The 19,760-nt window shown below is 41.2% G+C and overlaps 1 protein-coding gene across 2 annotated transcripts in view; it reads left to right on the top strand.

Moving 5' to 3' along the window:
* mgll (monoglyceride lipase) overlaps positions 1-19,760 on the top strand; it is a 30,858-nt gene that overhangs the window by 4,630 nt on the left and 6,468 nt on the right. For both annotated transcript variants that reach the window (XM_031845294.1, XM_031845293.1), the window contains 2 exons: positions 9,648-9,754; positions 14,108-14,244. In XM_031845294.1, the coding sequence (XP_031701154.1) occupies positions 9,648-9,754; positions 14,108-14,244 (244 nt within the window). The remainder of the gene's footprint in view (positions 1-9,647; positions 9,755-14,107; positions 14,245-19,760) is intronic.

Here is a 19,760-nt window from a genome sequence, read left to right as displayed (position 1 = left end):
CACACACACACACGGCTCACGCATCTCAGTAGAGCAGTGACTCATTAACTGACACTTGTGTCCGTGCCTCCGCTGCATAATTGCTCCATAAACCGTGGCTCATAGTTTACAGCAGCATGTGTGTTTATTTGTGCAGTTAAATAGTTATTTATTCTGTATTTGAGCATGCAGATGCTTTTATACCTGTGTGCAGATATGTGTATGCGAGTAGCAAACGTTGGATTGAACTTCTCTGCCTGATGCAGATGCACTCTGGCAGCTCTTGTTAAAATGTAAATGTACATGATTCTGCTCAGGCAGTGGGACAAACATGACCTTATAACTACCCACAATGCCTCTGAGGCCATGCTGAGGTCCCTTACTCATCCCCCACACTTCCCCATGAACAGAAAATCTACTACCTGCTCATATATTTCAAGCTTGTCAACAAAGAGTCTCGGTAAATGAATAACCAATTCTAAAAACGTGTCCTACTCCAGCTGCCAAAAGCATCAATAAACCAAAATGATGAATTTGATTGGCATACCATAACAGCTTTACTGTCCCTCTGCAAATTATGTTGTTTTGGAAGTAAAAAGCTGAATCACTGCAGGCTTAAAATAGCCGCAGATCCCTCTGTGTTGTGTTTCAGAGCCAAGGCTTTGGATGGCTTATGTAACAGCGTTCTCACTGGAGGCCAGTTCGCGACCATGCTAGCGTTGCATGCAGTCACGTTACAGGGAAGGCATGCAAGACTACATGAAATGTTGTGTGGCAGTCGTGATGTGTTTGTCGGTCGACCAACGTGTGCTTTTGATAGCTGATAATAGCAGATATTCTGTGGTCGTTTTATGTGCGCTGTACTCGAATAAAAAAAAAAAACGCTTTAGAAGTTGCATCTAGACTCTCACGGGACACTTAAATTCTTCACTGAAGCCCAGACTAATTAAATAATTTTAGCTGAGCTAGCAGCTCCTAGAAGCTGTGTGTGGTAGGCTTACTGCTCTGTTTTTACAAGCTGACAAAACAGAAGCGGTTGAGTAAAGTCACACTCCCACCATTACCCCAAACTGATTTATTGGTCTGAATATGCTGTCGTCGGTGTTTATCGGAGTATAATTGTTTGTAGCTCTGAGGGGAAATCAGCCTCTCCTGAACACGCTTAATCTCTCAAAATCAAAGTTACACACAGAGTGTCATCAGAGAGTAAAACTGCTGAGCAAGCGTGACAAACTGAGACTCTCCAGCCTGCTGTCTGTCGTACAGCCTACACTTAACCGTGAGAGAGATACTCTGATGCGCACCTCCTGCGCTCCGATGTTTCGCAAAAAAACCAGTTCTCTTTGGTCTGGATGGATGCAGCCTCCAGACTCACAGCGACCCACTCACTGCAGCACTCAGATTAGTAATTTAACGTGACACAGCGTGTCGGAGCCCAATTTATGAAATCTCTGTAGCTGCAGCTCAGCCAGAAGCTTATAGCATTATATGAATTTAAGTTAAAAAAATAAATTAAAAAAACTGGCTATGACCATCGGCATGAGTGGGAAATATGAATTCCAAGTTGTTAGTATACACTGTGGATGTTTTTAAAACACAAGCTACATCTCGACCATGCTATAATTTATGGAAGGATGGATACACAGTTTGATATCAGCCACAGTAGCAGCTGGTGCAGTCATAAACTTTGACGATCAAAGGAATCTCCAGATAAGGGAATTTGCTGTTTGACAGTTTATTCAAACGGCAGCCAAATGACTCAGACTCATCATAAAATGTTTTGTAGTGACGCATGATTCTTTTATAATTGAGATTATGCATGACAATGGTGTATATACTGTGAGTTCTGATGATATCTTTTTGTCGGCAGCAAGACATCTGGTTCATGAGAACTCAAAAACAAACCAAAACAGGGCTGCAACTCACAATCATTTCCATTTTGTTATTGTTGTCAATTAAGCAAATGTTTTTATTGATCAACCGGTTCATCTATAAAATGCCACATGGCGTCTTTACATGTTTACATGTTTTGTTCAAAACCCAAAGATGTTTAGTTTACTATCGCATAAGGCAAAGAAAAGCACCGTATCCGTACAGTTGAGATGCTGGAACTGGGGTATGTTTTTGCATATTTTTTTGTTTTTGCTTACTGATGACTTTGTTTGATTGTTACGTTACTCTTTGGCAACAAATGTTGGAGCAAAATATGTGAAGAGATTATAATAGGAGCTAGTTCGTATTTTCTTGCTCTTCTCAGGATTTTAGCATCCATCTGTTAGTCGGTCAGCCATCCGGGTCTATTTCAGAAAACATGTCTTTTTAATAGTTTAACTATCATATGGATTTGGGAATCAATAAATCTGTTGCTGGTGTGACCAAAAGCTTACATGCAATGGTGGCCACTTTGCAAATATGTCTTTTGATTAACATACAGCTCAACATATAGCTAGTAGCTCAATGAGAGAACATTGTAGTAACAGCAGCTGAATGCAGCTGATGGATTAAAAAAAACACATCACTCTTTGCTCTTCAGTAGCACTTACAAAGAAAGTCTTTTTCGGATGAATATTGATTGGTTGTTAAAGGTTGTAAATGTCCTTTAATGACTTCAACAGAGGGCGGTACGTGAACTTAGCCTCTGACATACATTGAGTGTGAAGAACCTCAGCATAACCTATTGTTTTTTGTCGTCACACTCACTTTCTGTGCAGTTCAAGTCTTAAATGTGTCTCCTTTCATCTCCCTTCCAAAATCGTTTTGTTTAGACTTAAATGCTTAAATTGGGAAATTATTCGTAAGAATACGTTTTCTTTGGTCAAGTACTCATGTTTTTAAATGTTGTAAACGTGCAGAATACCTATCAGAAGTCAATTCACATACAAAATGAACCCTTAAAGTTTCCCCATGGGTATATGAGCATGAAAATGTCGGCAGGGAAAGAATCTACGTCTCTTCACTAGTAAACTCTCAGGAAGAACGGACAAACCTTTCTGCTGTTGCCTTTTTCATGTCCACCATGTTGCCAACACGCTGTGTGTTCTGTAGGAATTACATGACAAATACATAATTGAGGAGTCTGAAAGATGCAGCAATGAAACCTCCAAAAATATGCAATTTGAAATATTTCTTGTTGGGGTGAGAATGAGATGGGGGTCAAAGGTCAATGGCTCCTGAAGAGCCCGTTCACTACTAGAACCAGGAAGTAGGTGAAAGGTGGAGGGGAGGGGCATCAACAATGATTGACAGATCTTCCAAGACGCGTTCAACTTGGGCTTTGAACCCTCGTGGAGACCAGCATACCAGCCGTACAAGCACTGCACACCTGTTTTTTTTCACAGTACAATCGTACGATTGACAGTCACGCACAAACGCGTGCAGTTTGTGTAAATAGGTCGAAGCTGTTATTGACGTTATCGCTGATGGTGTCTCGATGATTTGTGTTTGTCAGACCATTTCATTTCCCTGCTGTTCGCTGCTTCTGTTACGCTCGTCAGTGGAGGATACTTTACAAAGATAAAAGCTCTTTAATGGTTCCCTTCATGTTTGCGCTTGGGGGCGTGTATGAAGCAGTGTATTAAACATTAGGGCCACTTGTACTCCCATAACATTCATTGAGTACCAGCTGTGAAAAGGAAGCAGAGACAAAGTAAAATGTTTCCTCCCACTGTTGCTCTTATTCACAATGACTTAGTGATTTCATTAATACTGTAATAGTAAGTGAGAATTATTGCATCAGTTACATTACAAGCAACAGACATAACATTGAAATAAGCTGAGACATGACTTGTACAAATGTGTAAATAATTATCAAAGTACTCTATATAGTTATTAGGATTTACATAAATTACATTTTATATATTAAATGTGAAAGTGGAAACACGCAAAGCTGCAAAAAGGAAAATGTAGTGACAAAATGGTAGTATCAGCGGTAGTGTTTTTATTTTATTGAGGCAGTGTTGGTGCATAATAAGAAAAAGGTGAATTCATAAGACAATTCCATTAAGAATAAAAAAAAATTGAATTCTGTTTCTGTCTACCCACACAAGAAAGTGTGCTGTGAACGTGTGACGATGGCAAGTTTAAGGAACGCACAGTTCTTTTGTTCATTTGCATCAGTTAGCTTCAAACAACTCCCCACAAAGCAGCAGTTTGAACCCACGAGGGAGATTCAAGACCTCCTTTGCGCGTGCATCTGCTCCACAAGGACACCACTTCCCTCTTCTCTGACTCTGACATTTAGTTTCCTGTCAAACCTTCCACATTAAGGAAATGACTGCATGTTATGATAGTGACTGTTGAGTCTTTTTTTTTTTTGCACTACAAATGAAAATCTCCTGAGCTCTACTGTTTTAAGGTCTGCAAGTTTTATTCTTTACTTTTACTGGCCAGCAGCTTTAAAGGTCATGTTCCCAGGCCACAAAACACCTTAATTCAAAAAAAAAAAAAGTTGTTTTTTTTTCAAAGCCCTGTTATAAATTCACACATTCATTTTTTTTTTACTGCCTTCAGGAGATCGATCCTAACTAAGTGTTAGCTGAGATCTTTGTGGTTCCCATATGCTCTTGGCCCAATTCTGCACTCTGCAAAGATGAAAGTGGAACATTTCCAATAATCTTTGGTTTACTTTCACTGGTGTAAACTTTCCTTCTGTGGATGCCTGCTGTCTGCCTGCCTCCATTTCTCTCCATCACACAGCAATTCCCTCTGTCTCTCTCTGCTGTGGGGGGTTTTCTGCGCCGTACACGCTCACACACACACACACACACACACACACACACACACACACACTCATACCGGTTTGTCACACTTCATTCCTCTCTCAGCCTCCATGTCATTTTCCACTTGTCACGTTGTTCTTTCTGTCAAATCCATTTTGGTTTTCTCCAAGTGCATCAAATCTCACTGTCACCTGGGAACTCACGGTCTCTCACAATGTCTGAAGGTGTCTTAAACACTATAGAACGTTCTTAATATTCAGCAGAGAACAGTTACAGTGCAACTGCTACCCGCAGGGCTACTTGGTGAATTACTGTAGCTGACATGCTAACGCTAGGCAGATTATAAAATGTGGTCATTTTACATGCTGCCGTGACCTGGCCTATAATTAAACACAATCTGTTTATAGTACAGTCACTGCACCTGGAATACTCTTCAGTCAGTTTCAATTTGGCAGGCTGGTCATGCGGTTTCTTTACTTTAGAGTTATAACCTTAAAAAGTTACTAAATTTGTTTTTTCAAAAGCTGCTGATGACGTCGTGTTTCAATCTGTCTCACGTTTATCTTCTCCTTCTATCTTTGGACCGCTCTTCTTTTTCTTTCCTTTAATCTTTGCCTCTATGTTTCTAGACACACCCTATAACTGTACGGCTGCACTTAACAGCACTGATATGGTGACCCACCCACATGTGTACACACACACACACACACAGCATGTACATCACTTCCTTTGGGCAGCTCTTCAAAGAAAGCTCAGAAATGTGTGGTTCTCCCATAGTCACAGTGAGATTAGTTTTAAAGAGACATACACACACATTCCATTAAGTTCTCAGCAGTCTAAGTCTATTAATCGTATTAACATGCCAATGTTCGTCCTCTGGATCCTGTCCAGTCTGGACACGTGGACGCTAAAACCTTCAGCGTTAATTTCACTAGACAGTATGTTTATATAAGATCAGCAAAAGTGAATTGTACAAATATACACGGTGTTGAACAATTGCCCCAGAGACACGTCACAATCAGGATTTTTAAAAGTCAAATATAACACCTTTTACGTTATTCTACCTGTGTCCTGCCCAATCACGTGCAGCAGAACAGGAGAGTCTGGATGGTATAAGCCTTTTACCAGCAGACATTTTGACTTGTCCTGCAGGAAAAACGATGGCTCCGTTCTATTCAAGAAAGCCGCAGTGAGCCAGCCGGCACGATACCAGGAGCCTGAAACTGAAGCATCTAAATGGAATGCAGCCTTCAATGTCAAAAGGTTATCGTTCCGCCTGTGCACGCTAACACAGTCCTGATGCTGCTGCGTTCCCTTCGTGTCGACCTCAGTCAATGTTCATGACACGTATCATGATAATTGATGATGCAGATTGCTGGACTTGTGCTACTTGTAGCTCTCTCAGAGGTGCTGTACCCACAGAGATGATGTGCACGTTTCAGATGCCAATATGATTTTTGAAAGTGAAGAAAACATAAAGCAAAATAAAGTAAGTGAGTGAAAGAAAATAACATGATTACTCTGCGGCTTAGTCTCTTTTGTGGTGATTAGTCCAGATAAATAGCAGACATTTGCCATTACCCTCCCAAATCTTTGCATCATGGCTCCAAATTACAAAGTAAATGAAAGAACGTGAACATAATTATAATACATATTAAGTGTAGTTTACTCCCTGAAAGAGTAGTTATCTACTGTTGAGCAATGAGCTCACAAAATACCAAATCTGTTTAATTGGAGTACAGCTACTAGGGGGACGTCAGACATACTTACTTTCCATTTTTTGAGCATGAAACGCATGCCTAAAATGTCTAAAATTGCTTCTTGCTTTTCGTGTAAAAGTCGAAGGTGCAGAATGTGGCATTCGGGCACAGTTCGGGCACAGTTGGAAGGTTTGTGATTTCCTAAATAATCTTGGAGTAGCCAAACAGCGTTGCAGTAAGGGGATTAGGCTCCTGGCTTTGTTTTGGGTCTGTGGTTGTTTTGAGGAGCTCAGAGTCGAGCCAGAGGGAGGACTAAACTCTCTCTCTCACTCTCTTTGAATGTTTTAATAAGGCTGGTTATCAGCCATGTTGTTCCAGCAACTGAAACTGGTGTGGGAGACAAGTGGGTCTCCAGTTCCCATGAGAGAGAAGGACAGACAGAGAGAGAGAGAGAGAGGGTGAAGAGAGTTAATGAGAAAGGAAAATGAAAAGCCTCTTTTCTTGTTACTCGAAGATTAAAGTATTTTTAGCTCCTTTTGTTTTTTACTATTGAGCATTTTTATAGACTGAACAATCGCTTGATTGACAATTTCAACGATTGAAATAACCAATAGTTGCAGACCTTAATAACAAACGTCCCCGTACAATATACAGGCGAAGATACTTTGAAGGAGTTGGTCGGGATATGTGTCCGTCATTGAACGTTTCCCTGTCCCGCAGCCACTTAATTGTGATTGGTCAATGCTAGTTTGCCTTCAGAAGGAAGTTGGCATTAGCCTCATAATACTAGCGCTGATCTGTGTTTACAGCAGTCCTACTGTGAGTTACTAACACAGCTCACAATTCTTCAAATGCTGCAAGTAATTTACCTGAGCAGTAATTAAAGGACTGTAGATGTTGTAAAGTATAATTCTACAACAACACGGGCTACTTTAAGCCTAAAATGTACCCAGAAACTATTTTTTGTGTAACATTTAAAAGACATTTCACACTTTCGAAGCTGCCATGTTGATTAGTCTTTTTACAGGTCCGTCATTAGTCTTAAAGCAGCCATAGGGTGTAGTGTATTAGTCCACCCTGGTGACGGACGGCTTCAGGTTGAGGGAGTTTGAGTAAAGTAGTATAACGCCAAGATGTCACAGCCTATTGAAGTAACACGAATGCTTCTTGAGCCTTGCCAGACCACTTTAAGCAACAGTGGGCTGGCTCTGCACGGCTGAGCACGACATACTGACTATGACTGAATAATGTCACTTGTCTGCAGATGCCTGGATATGATTGAATGCAGAAGATCTCTGGGCAATTAAATCCTTCAAAAGCAATGCAGACTGTCAACTGTCACCGTGACGTATTGCCTTTCATCCAGTTTGTATTTCCTCTTTCTGGCAACTCAGGAATAAAGACTGAGAAGAGAAGGAGAACAAAGGGAGGGAAATGAAGTAAGAGATGTGATCAGGCAGACAAACGAGGTGTTAAGGGAATAACGGATGGCGAGAAAAAAATGTCATTGCAGTGTGTTGTTCACCGTACAGTCGCCATAACAATGAACCCAGATTAGCCCCATTAATCTCCTGCTGGCCCTCGGCATGTGTGTTACAGAACATTGTTCCTATACAAAGACACTCATTCACACACACACACACACACACACACACACACTCGCACTCGCATACTAAAGCGCTCACGCATACAGTACATGTAAACACACACTTGATCCGAGCCAACAAGTGCAGAGGAAGTCTTAGCCCGAGGCGATGGCTTTTTCCAAAAGGAGTGAAATCAGAGCCGTTTGCTAATGAGGCCTGATGAACAGATACTCTTATTCTGCTCTTCTACCCGCCTCACACTCTCACTCACTTTCTCCCCCTTTTCACTCGCTTCCCCTTTTTCCTCTGTCGCTGAATACATTTGGGCTAATTGTCTGCTGCTGATTGAAGCTCTCGCAAGGCTTCTCAGCTGCGCTGCTGTTCAGAGAAAGAACACTGCAGCGTTTCAGTGCTGCTCCGCTGCTTAATATGCGCTGATAGAAGAAGTAAAACCTGAAAATAAAAAAACACCTGCTCTCACAGCCGGCGCATTCATTAGCGAAAGGTCTCTCTTTCTGAGTAAACATGACGTTAAACCAGAATATACTTTTCATGATATCTTCTCTACCCCGACGTCAGAGATGAAACTAACAAGGGATTATCCTGCAGGCTTTTACGTGATGATCACAACATGTTTTTATTTGGTACATCATCATCATCAACATAAATTATTTGGTAGCCACTTAAATTATCCACATCTGTTTCTTGATACTGCTGAAACTCCCAAAGCCTCTGTGAAAGCCAGCTTTGTTTTGTTTTGACAAAAACAAAACAAGTTTGCCTCGGAGGTAAAGCGACTGTTAATTCAATTATAATTGAAACATCTGCCAACGTTTAAAAATACAAAAACAATATGTCTCCATGAGCAGGGTCGGGACAAACAAAACATACTCCACATCAGAAAATACAACCCCCAAAAAGTTCTTCTTAAACCATGTCATTTATTTAAGAAATGAGATTCCAGGGCAGTTTACTGCTGTACATATAACTTCCTCATCAACGACATGGTTCTGCCTCAAACCAGCTGGAAACCTTGAGGATATCTGAAGTGTTCATGTCCATGCAGCCTCATTGAGTGAACGCTTTATAAATCTTATTTTTTATAAGCACTTGGTTGGAAACTGAGCCGCTGAAGTCTCTGTTCTGAAGAAGCATTTGCATACAGGTTTTAATGGATGCTCATGAAAAGCAGGAATGTCAAAGCTGTCTTTTTGTGTTTTGCTGGATTCCCTCAGTGTTTGTTTTGAGTCAGGAAGGAAGGGCTGTGTTGAGGCAGATAGACGGACAGATGGATGATAGCTGCTATCTCTGAAAACATTCGCACCTCTTTTTTTTCTATCATCTCCGTCTCTTTGCACATGTAGTCAAAAGCAATGCTGTTCAGAGATCAATTGGTATTTTACCTGAGAACAATCACTGAGGACAATCACTGCGTCAGATTGTTCGTATGTCTTCCGTCCATCTGCGTTTGTGCTCTGAACTCGTTCATCCATCTCACAGCCCTCCTCCCCCTCCAGCCTCTTATAATAAAGCCCTGTACTGTTGGAGAGAAATCTTCAAGGTTTAACCGTAACAGTCGGATAAATCAAGGACGGAAATGCAAACATAGGTTTGTTTGTCTCTGTGAACACATGACTTAACTCTTTCCTCTCCTTTCCTCTCAGGGCTCTGGTGTTGATTGTCCACGGGGCCGGGGAGCACTGTGGGCCGTACGATGAGATCGCACAGAAGCTGAAGGAAGTGTCGCTGCTGGTGTTTGCACACGACCACGGTGAGTCACAAACGCACATTACATTACATTAATAAGCTCACACCTACACTCATGGGTGCCCCATCTGTAGTTCAAACACAGCTTACGCATCGGTTCAAAGAAAGCCCATCATCCCCCTCTCTGCCCGATTCCGGCCCTTGTGTATTGTTGAGTGAACAAAGCTTAATCAGGCTCGTTGGGTACATTGTTCTATGTTGGTACATCGAGGAAAACTTCACAAGTGCTGTTGTGAATGAAACTTCTGGCTCTGTTCATGTTGAAGTGAGTCCTCAGCACTGGACAGACTGGCTGTGAGCTCAGACAACAAACTGGTGTTTCAGCTTTTAGCTGATTCTCAAGGCTGGAAATGACAAAACCGAACATCAGGTTGTAACAGTTAATATTACAAAACACAACTGAAGGATTCTAATCAGTACAGCTGTTGATGTTTTTGTGATGGACTTGGTTGAAATCTGCTCGGCCACACTAGCAGCATCTCTGTATGGAGGTCCACAAATATTGGATGGATTGAAATATGGTGCAGAAATTCATGATCCCCAGATAATGAATCTCAATGACTTTTAATATATCACAAGGTTGATATTTTGGGTTGTGAGTGTCTCTACAACTTTGGATAGATGATATTTGGTAAAGACATTCATGTCCCCCATCAGGATGAATTGTAATAACTTTTCATCTAGTGTCATCACGTTAATACCAAAATACTTTATGCTTTACATCTAAAAACCATTCAGCCTCAGCTGTGCTTTTAATCAGATCATGTGTGCTAACATGTTAACATAAGTTGGGGAACATTGTAGCCCAGCTGCTAAACATCAGCATGATAATTTGGTTCTTTGTGAGCATGTTAGCACGATGATGATAGCGTTCATTTCAAAGGACTCCTGTGGCTATAAGCACAGTCCCACTGAGCCATTACCATGGCCGGTGACACTTCGGCACAACTTGTTACCCGGAAAAATTCACTCATCCAGTTTCTCAGGTTGCACAGGGCATGTTTTTCTGTGGATGTAACTAACGAAACCTTTCCCCAACTAAATGTAAAATGCGTTCGAAAAGAAACATTTAATAGAAACAGAAAAATGCCTAAATGTTTTCGCTTGATAGGAAGTAGTAATTAGGTATTAGCAATCTCTTCTCTCATACATTCCTCCAACTAGGTGCTCTTAGGCGAGGCTGTGTGGCGTTGCTGGTCTTAGATACAGCAGGAATGTGTGAATGTGTGTGACCGTGCAGCAAAGAGACGAGTAGGAGAGACCGCGAGATAGACGGTGAGAAGGCAAAGACTTAACGTCCCAGCTGTAAATGTAGAAATATTTGCAGAGGTAGACGTCTCAATGAAGAGCTGCAGAGATGATAAAAAAAAAAGCAGTGATGAGGATGACTGAGGCTGCTCACACAGGAGCAGTTTGTTCAGTGGTTCGCAGTCAAATGTCACACTGTTAAATGGAAAATACTGAACTGGAACAAGTCCCTGTAGACACTAGTTTTCCATCTATCTATCTCACACACACACGAGCACACACACACACACACACACACCGCCTCGGGCAGCCCCTGATAGAGTTCAGCAGTTGAGATCTTTCACATATTCTTCCTCTTTCACAATTTCCTCTGTCTCGCATGTAATTCTTTCTAATTATAGGACTTTTAGGTGTTTTTCCCTCGCAGCCTGTACAGACCGGAGGTTTGTTCCATCTGTCACACACTGCCGCTATTTACCAGATGACAGCCTCCAAATATGGCACGGTGGCTGCATGGTTAATTCACTCAGAATGTAACAGCAAAACGCCACACTGATAGCTGGGGACACATGAAACATTGAGTCTTTTGTAGACTGTGGACGCGATGATGGATGCATATCACTTGACTCATATTACACCAACACTGACATTTCACGTTGAAGCACGGATGAAATATTCACAATGGAGTGTTTGTTTGGTGATGCTCAAATCATGTTTGTCCTCCCATTACGGCAATGGACAATATTGGAATTGTGACAGTTAATTAGATCGGCGTTTCTGCATCCATCAGTCCCTGCAAAGATTTATTTCCTACAATGGCCGGATTGAAGAAGCTACCTCAAGAGGCCATTATCTGGAAAAAAATAATAATTGTTTTTTGTTTGATTGAGTTTATTTTAGACATAAAAAAAAACGCATCCCTAATTTCACATCCATAAGAATCTAAGTTTGTCAGTATGCCATACAATCACATCACACAGCCTCTGAAGTGTGTCAGGTGCAGCTTTTGTTAAGATTCACACAAGCCTTTGTTCAATATCAGACATGTTTTACATTGTTACAGCAGTGTTTCAGTCTGTTATGATTCATTATCTGTTTAGACTCCTCTTGGTCACAATACATTAATAATCACTATCTGCTTACAGCTACATTATAGTGTGTTAGAAAGCATTTATACGTGTACATACTGCTAAATAGAGTGCATATTTCTCTTTATATAATTATTAAAGTCACCTTGGGCTATAATTACAACTTTGTGATATTTTAAAGACAAAACAATCAGTTAATCAAAAAAGTAATCAAGAGATTTACCAATATTGACAATAATAATTAGATGTTGCCTAAATTCTGTTCAACCATGTAATTCTTCATCAACACCTGTGGCCACCCATGGTCACACCTGTGTCTTAAAATCAATGGTGCACTTTTTTACAATGTTATTAGCTGTAAACAGCACGCACAATTGATCTTAAGATGAGTTAACTGGAGACAAAACATTTGTTGCGGTTCTTAGTCGTGCAGCAGTGGACGTCAGTGTTTATATGTCTGTGTGTGTGTGTGTGTGTGTCCGTTGTCTGAAGTGTGCTCATGTGTGAATATCGGTTTGTGTCGAGTGTATCAGAAGATGTGCACTCCGTAGAGTGTGAGGTCATTGATCTCATGTGGGAGGGGGGGATGCAGTGAGCATCGAACTGGAGTTTGCAGCGCGCCGTCACTCTCTGCTGCCGTGATTGGACATTGATTTCCGCGCTGTGATGATCGCTTTGCTATCGACGAGGGAGAACAAAAAACATGTCGTGCGAAGACATCTTCGTATATACGGCGCACATACAGAGTATTTATAAAATACACACATACACAGTATTTATAAAATATACACACACATACTTGAGATTGCAGAGCGAGAGCAGGAAGGTGTGAGCGGCACATGTTGTGAATGTTTAGGTGCTTAGTGATGATATTGGCTCAATAGTTGCCATGGCAACCCTCCTCACCTCTCAACCACTGCTGCAGAAAGCTGGAGGAGACGACACACAATCTATGTATGCATAGACATAGACATACATATTCATATATTTTCCCCTCCTCGCCATCTGTCAGTCAGATTTTCTCTCCTTACTGTCTTTGTCTCCTCACCTCCTCAACCATTTGTTAGATACTTAGTTATCCAATTCTGGAGTTACTACACAACAGTACAGTTCTTTTGTACAGTACAGTTCCTCCGCCTTCACTCTTTTCATTTCACTTTCCTCACTCTTCTTCTCCTTCTTCCTCTCGTCACCCTGTTCTCTTCATTCCCCCCTTTTCTTTGTCCTCCCTATTCTTTCCTGTCCCTTTCTTCTTCTTCTTCTTCTCACCCTAACCCAGGGGTACATGCAGCGTCCTTTGTTTTGATCGTTCCTTGCTCCATCCTTAACCCAGACGACGTTCCGGTCCGCCGTCATGAAGGTCCTCTTCTATTGGAAATCTGTTAGTGATTGGATGCTGCAGCTGATCGTACAGCTCTGATACTACCTTGCAGTTTTATACTGGAGTGGACAAACGGATAACACACAATAGTTCATCGGTAGGTTTAATTGACAAAAGAACCTTAGAAGGATCCTTAGAAAGGTTCCTCCTCATGATTCTCCTCATGATCCGTTATTTTCCGTTTTAATCTATATCGTGAATCATATAGTCATGGAGATGGGGAGAGTCTGTTGTCTTTCAGTAACAAACACATTTAAATCTTCACAAGTGAGGCTGAAAATCCTTGTTGGTCGGGTAGAAATACAATTGTTTAGGGTAAGATATATTTACATGACTTACGCTTCTAATCATAGCCGGGATCACTGAATAATGAATTTACATGCAGAATATCAATAAGTGCAGATGCAAATCATCAAAGGTGTTGCTGCCACTAGAAATGGTTCATGTTGCATTCAGTGTCTCTCTTTCTTTGTCACCTGCTCCCTCCGTTCCTCCCCTTTCTCACTTCTGTTCATATCCCTTTCCTCTCTTCTACTTCGTCCCTCCTCATCCTCACTGCTGTCTCTCCCTCCATCCGCCATCTGCCCTTATATTCCTAGTTTATAGTTTCAGCCAGTTTCCTCCCTCTTTTCCTACACAGTTGGCCATGGTCAGAGTGAAGGAGAGAGGATGAACGTCAAAGACTTCCAGGTTTACATCAGAGACTCACTGCAGCACGTTGACCTGATGAAGTCCTGCCACCCAGACCTGCCCGTCTTCATCGTGGGTCACTCCATGGTAGGACACTCTCCATGTATTATTATGCTGTTAATTACAGATTCAACTGGGGGTCATTCTGTGGACAGTGAAACTCTCACTATTGTCGATGTTTTGTTTAGTGTGAAATGACATAATATTGTCTCAGAGCACCTGGTACAGTGTACTTGACACGCGCACACACACACACACACACACACACAAGCAGAGGGACAACTGCATGAAGTTGATGTGCAAGCCTTGTTCAAGCACAGGAAAGAAAAATACTGAGATCAGTGTTGTTCACTGTGAAAATGTGACATTCAAATAAAAAGAAAAGGAACACGCTCTTCTATCAGTGTGAAGGGGTTTTATGTCCCAAAATAGTCGGCCATAAAAAAAACACAGAACATGGTATTCTGCATGAAATCTGACAGAATAACAGGGTGTTTTATTATTACTTGCACTTTCAAGAAATAACTGTATAATGCAGTGAAATGCTTAGACACCATGCTTTCATTGACATTTTATTTGGTTTGGTGTGATGAAGTAATTCCACCATCCACCTGCAGGAAAACAGTTCAGGGACGGTTTGCTCCGTTGCCTCTTCTCGGTAAACTTACCTTTCACACAGTGACACAGATTGTGCTTGTGCACAGCCCGCAGCAGCTGCTGCTGCTGGTGACTGTAACCCTCCAACAGGGCAGCTAACAGGTTCAGTGATCAGCTCAAGGGCAATGTGGGTCTATTGGTTGACGTACAAAAGACCGAATGTAATGTAATGGTAAACTGACCTTGACCCTGACGGCTTTGGCAGTTTTCACCTTTATCATCAATTCCAGGCGTCAGTGAGTATTGAGATATGGTCAATACAGCAGTCAGTGTCCTAATAGTTTCTATATATAAAAGATTTCTTCAGTAAATATAACGTAGGATTAATTATTTTATTTTTCAATGAATCCATTGATTATTTAGTTTAGTCTTACATTTTGGGAGCTGCACATATTTGCTTTCTGAGTTGCATAAGGAGTTCTCTCATATCTAAGCTGCAGCCAGCAGCTGGTTGGCTTAGCTTAGCATAAAGACTGGACACAGCTAGCCTAGCTCTGTCCAACAATAACACAATCCACCTACCAGCACCTCTAAAGCACATGTTGATTACAGAGATTTAGAAGGGCTGGTTACCTTCACACAGAGGAAGGTGGAGCTGTTTACTCCAGTTTCCAGTGCTAAGCTAAGCTAACAGGCTGCTGGCTGTATAGCCGTACATTAAATGTGCAGACATGAGAGTGGTGCCAATATTCTCATCTAACTCTGCCAGAAAGCAGTAAGCGTATTACCCAAAATGTTAAAACTTTTGCTTAAAAAGATTTCCCACAGCCCAAATAATTGCTAGGTATTAGTAGGAATTTGTGGTGTGCTTCGCACTGTTTTATCATAGAACATGCAAAAAAGTTGCAAATACAAAAACAAGTTTTATTTATTATTAATATCCACATTTTCTTGGTCTTCCGTTCAACTGAATTCAATTTAGGGAGTTAAAATTGTGTTAAATTCGATGCAGACAGCAGGAAAAAAAACAACCTTAAATTTGGCTGTATGAAATCTACCAGAATTCTCAATCAGACAAATGACATAATGCCTGGACACAAAATGCATCAAGGCCGGCCAGGGAACTATTTTTAACCATTCAGTTTCTCTCAGAGCGGCCTTCAACATCACACCCTCTCACTGCTTTGCTCGGTGACCCACTAACTCTTACTGCAGCTGACAGAACACAAACAGTATTGATGAGCAATATAATAAAAAATGACTGTCAGTGTTTGTAGGTCCGGTCAATTTGTGCTCCTTTGAACTCATTTGTCTCAGATGAGCAAGCCGCTCAGATTCAGTATTCATACAGAACGCACACATGTTGTCATGCATGCAGCTTTATCTGGTGTGTAATATCTCGTGTTGTATACGGAAGATGCCAACTTCACCGACACAGGATATGAAACAAGAGCGTCTTTGAGCAGAGTGCAGTCAGCACCTCCTTTGTTAGAAACATTTCAGGCCCAAAACACACACAGTACAGTTTGTTAGTCTTTTTGCTCACAGCTGGCAGACTCTTTTCAAGCAGGGAACACAGAGGATAAATGCAAATTCATTACAGAACTGGTCTGTAATGAGACGCATGGAGCCTTGTTATCTCACAGCTCAGCAGTGATTCAGTGGGCTTGTTGGATTCATCAGAAAAAAATGGTATTTTTTACAGAAGATATGACGAGCTTCCAACATCTATATTGTTGGAAAATATATTTAAATGTTCGAGACATTGAGCTTTTAACGTTAGTTAGTCAGTAACCCTGTCTATGAAGGCATCATTTATAAAGGTTTCTATGTAATGTGTCTTTATGATACTTTATAAATGCTTTAGCTCAGTAGTAAGTAATTCATGAGAACAACCTTTGGGTTTGAGGATCAATGCCTCTTCATGGTGTACTGTATGTACCCCCTTAGCATAACACCAGCTTTGTCTTTATACAGTTGCTCTTGTTATTTATCTGGAAGACCACCTCCATAGGCTGTTACATCACTTACCAGTTGGGAAAAGAGCCACAGAGCATTTCCAAGCCAGGGTTGAATATAAAAGGAAGCGTCTGTCTTCTGGGAAGGACTGTTGTTGTTTCAATGTTGTAGTGGAAGAACCCTTAAATAATGATTTATAGTTGCAGACCTGATGGCTTATAAAGTCAGAAATCGATTACATTCCGTTAATGACTTTCTTTTCTTTATTTACATCACACTGTCTTCTATTCAAGACAACAGCTTCTCTTTATAATGAGGTCATATTAAATCATCAGTCGGGCTTTCAGATGTTTCAAACAGCACTCCGTTCCCGAGTCTATTTTTGCAACCCTTCTTTGGCTTGTGCTTTACCGTGCTGCAGTACTGTATTTATATGAAGACTGACTCTGCATTCAAAACAACCCGAGGTCGTAGGAGCACGGACGCAGTGTTGTGTAAATTAAACTGTGGGATCCCAGATGGAGGCTTAGTGTGTTTAGACATCAGAGTCTGTAAATATCAATACAGAGCTGACCGAAGTCACGGTAGCACCTCCCTCCTTTCTTCCTTCTCCCCTCTTCTTTTCCTCATCCCCTCCTCCCTCTTTTCTCTCTGTTCTTTCCTTCCTTCTGTCCATCCCTCCATCGGCATCATTTTATCAGATGTTTGTTCTGTGCTGTCATGTAAGCCAGTGCACCGGTACCATCCCCCGCTTTCATTTCCTGTCTTCTCTTTCCTCCACAGTACTTCCTTTAATTTGTTTTGCTTTAATTTAATTTTCTCATTTCCTTTCTTCGTCCTTTTTTTTTTAAACTCCTGTTTCATTGTTATCCTTCCTGCCCTTCCTTTTTCTTAGTGTTTCTTTATTTTCATCTCCTCTCATATTACTCTCCTTTACTTTGGAAACAGATAAAATCCAGACCTTGACTTTGGGAAACCCAACCCAAATCCCTTATTGTGTTGCTATGTTGTTACAGGCCTCATTTCCCAGCTTCCCAGTGTTGTGACGCTTTCATCCTGTTTCTGTTAGCGTGTTCCTCTGCTTGTATGAATCTTTGTTTAACAGGACCAGGACGACGCAGAAACTTCAAGACCATGGAAACACCCTGTAGATTCTACAGTATGTGCAGACACGCTGCTGCAAAGATAACATCCTGAAGAGACTGTGGAGCAGTTAGCAGAGCCCAACAGTGTAGGTTTAGTGAAGAAAGATGTCCAACTCCTCACAAATCACCTGCACTGATGCACCGAGTTGTTTTTAATTAAAAAACGTTTGTTGAATATTTCACACTGAGCATAAGCTGAAAACAAATGGTCATGGATGGTGTAAGATTCAAGCTTCTTTAGCATTTTGTTATCTTTAGCCAAACAGCCGGCTAATGTCGGCCTGTTTGTCGGCTCTCTGCTTTGGTCCAGAGTGAAATATCTCAACACCTACTTGACGGATTAGCATGAAATTCTGTGCAGACATCCGTAGTACCCGAGGGAGGAATCCTAATGAATGACTGTGGTGAACCTCGAAACCTGCCAGCAGCTCAGAGTTTTCACGAATGTGGTGAAGTATCTCAACATCCACAAATTAGGATTGGATTGCTCAGTCAATGGATCCGAATAACTTTGATGATCCTTTGGCTTTTCCTCTAGTGCCATAATCAGGTCAAAAATACTGACTGATTCAATACTAATGCTACAAATGACCGACTGCATTGTGGTGTTGTTGTCAGGACATATTCTACAGGCCGTTGTCACGCCATTGTGGACGTTTTGAGGGATGAGTTTAGGTAATTAAGATCATTTTGAGTAATTTACCAGGAAACGACCTCCCGAGCATGACTGTATACTCTTGGTCTTATTAAAAAAACTTTAATAAGTAAAAACAAAACAATACTTTTCTCCCTGAAGTAAGTGATTAATTACAGTGTATGAATTTGAAGGCTTGCAAGCTCATTGAAAATGAGTTAATTAGTTAATTTCTCAGAGAATCCTCACAAAACATCTAAACATGGATTAAAACTGACTAAGTCATTTACAGTCACACATTTGTAGAATCTGGGTCCGATCGACCAGACTTCACAGCTTTTTCAGGATCTTATTTGTTTAAGTAGTGAGTCGAGAACTGGAGCAGTTTGTTGGTGTTGTATCAGCTCGCGGGAATTCTGACAAATGCTTTCAGCTCTGGCTCATTCTCACTCTTCCTCGTTTTTCTTCCTCTCCATTAGTATTTCTGGCTGAAGCTCCTTTCGCCTACTTCCTTAGTGCCAGAGTTTTATGTAATGCTTTGTTGCTGTTCGGGGCCTTTTACGGTCTTTTTGTTCAGCTGGTCAACCCTCCATCTCTCATTCAGTTTCTTCTTACGCTAAACCATATTTCACTTTTTTCTTTCACATCGTGCCATTCTTTTAGTTTGTCACTTTGTCCTGTTCATCATTGTTTACTTTTTACTGAATAGTTTGATCTTGTTAAATTGGAGAGAGTTGAATCCAAATCACTGGACTTTTTATCAAACAGGCTTCTTCACTTCTAAATGTTCTGGGGAAACTGACAACGTTAGCCTTTGCAATGTGAGTATGCTGGCTGTATAGTCCATATGTTGTCAGTATGTTCGCCTCCTCAGAGAATCTTTGACAGATCTAGTCCACCCGCTGTCAGCAGACCGACAAACAATACAAGTATTCATCCTCTCAACCAAAGTTCAGAGAGAGAGAGAGAGAGAATGTGTAAGAAGGCCTCCAATCAGCTTCTTAAAGGGCTTCTCTGTCCCAATCCTGTCTCCCTCCCTCCTCGTCCCTATTCAAACGTATCTCTCTCTCTATCATTGGAGCCAACTGGACAAAATGTACAGTATGTGGTTGTGTGTAAGGGCATGGCCTAGAATGGCCTCTTTTTTTTTTTTCCCTTTCTGTATATTCAACCAGTATCAGATGAACGGATCAACCAGTTTGGGCTGCTTAAATCATCCAGGTGTGTGTGTGTGTGTGTGTGTGTGTGTGTGTGTGTGTGTGTGTGTG

Source organism: Anarrhichthys ocellatus, unplaced genomic scaffold (genome assembly GCF_004355925.1).
Source record: "Anarrhichthys ocellatus isolate YVR2014 unplaced genomic scaffold, GSC_Weel_1.0 scaffold5, whole genome shotgun sequence".
NCBI classification, from domain to species: domain Eukaryota; kingdom Metazoa; phylum Chordata; class Actinopteri; order Perciformes; family Anarhichadidae; genus Anarrhichthys; species Anarrhichthys ocellatus.
Note: the sequence above shows the minus strand (reverse complement) of the source record. Positions and strands in the feature narration are given on the sequence as shown.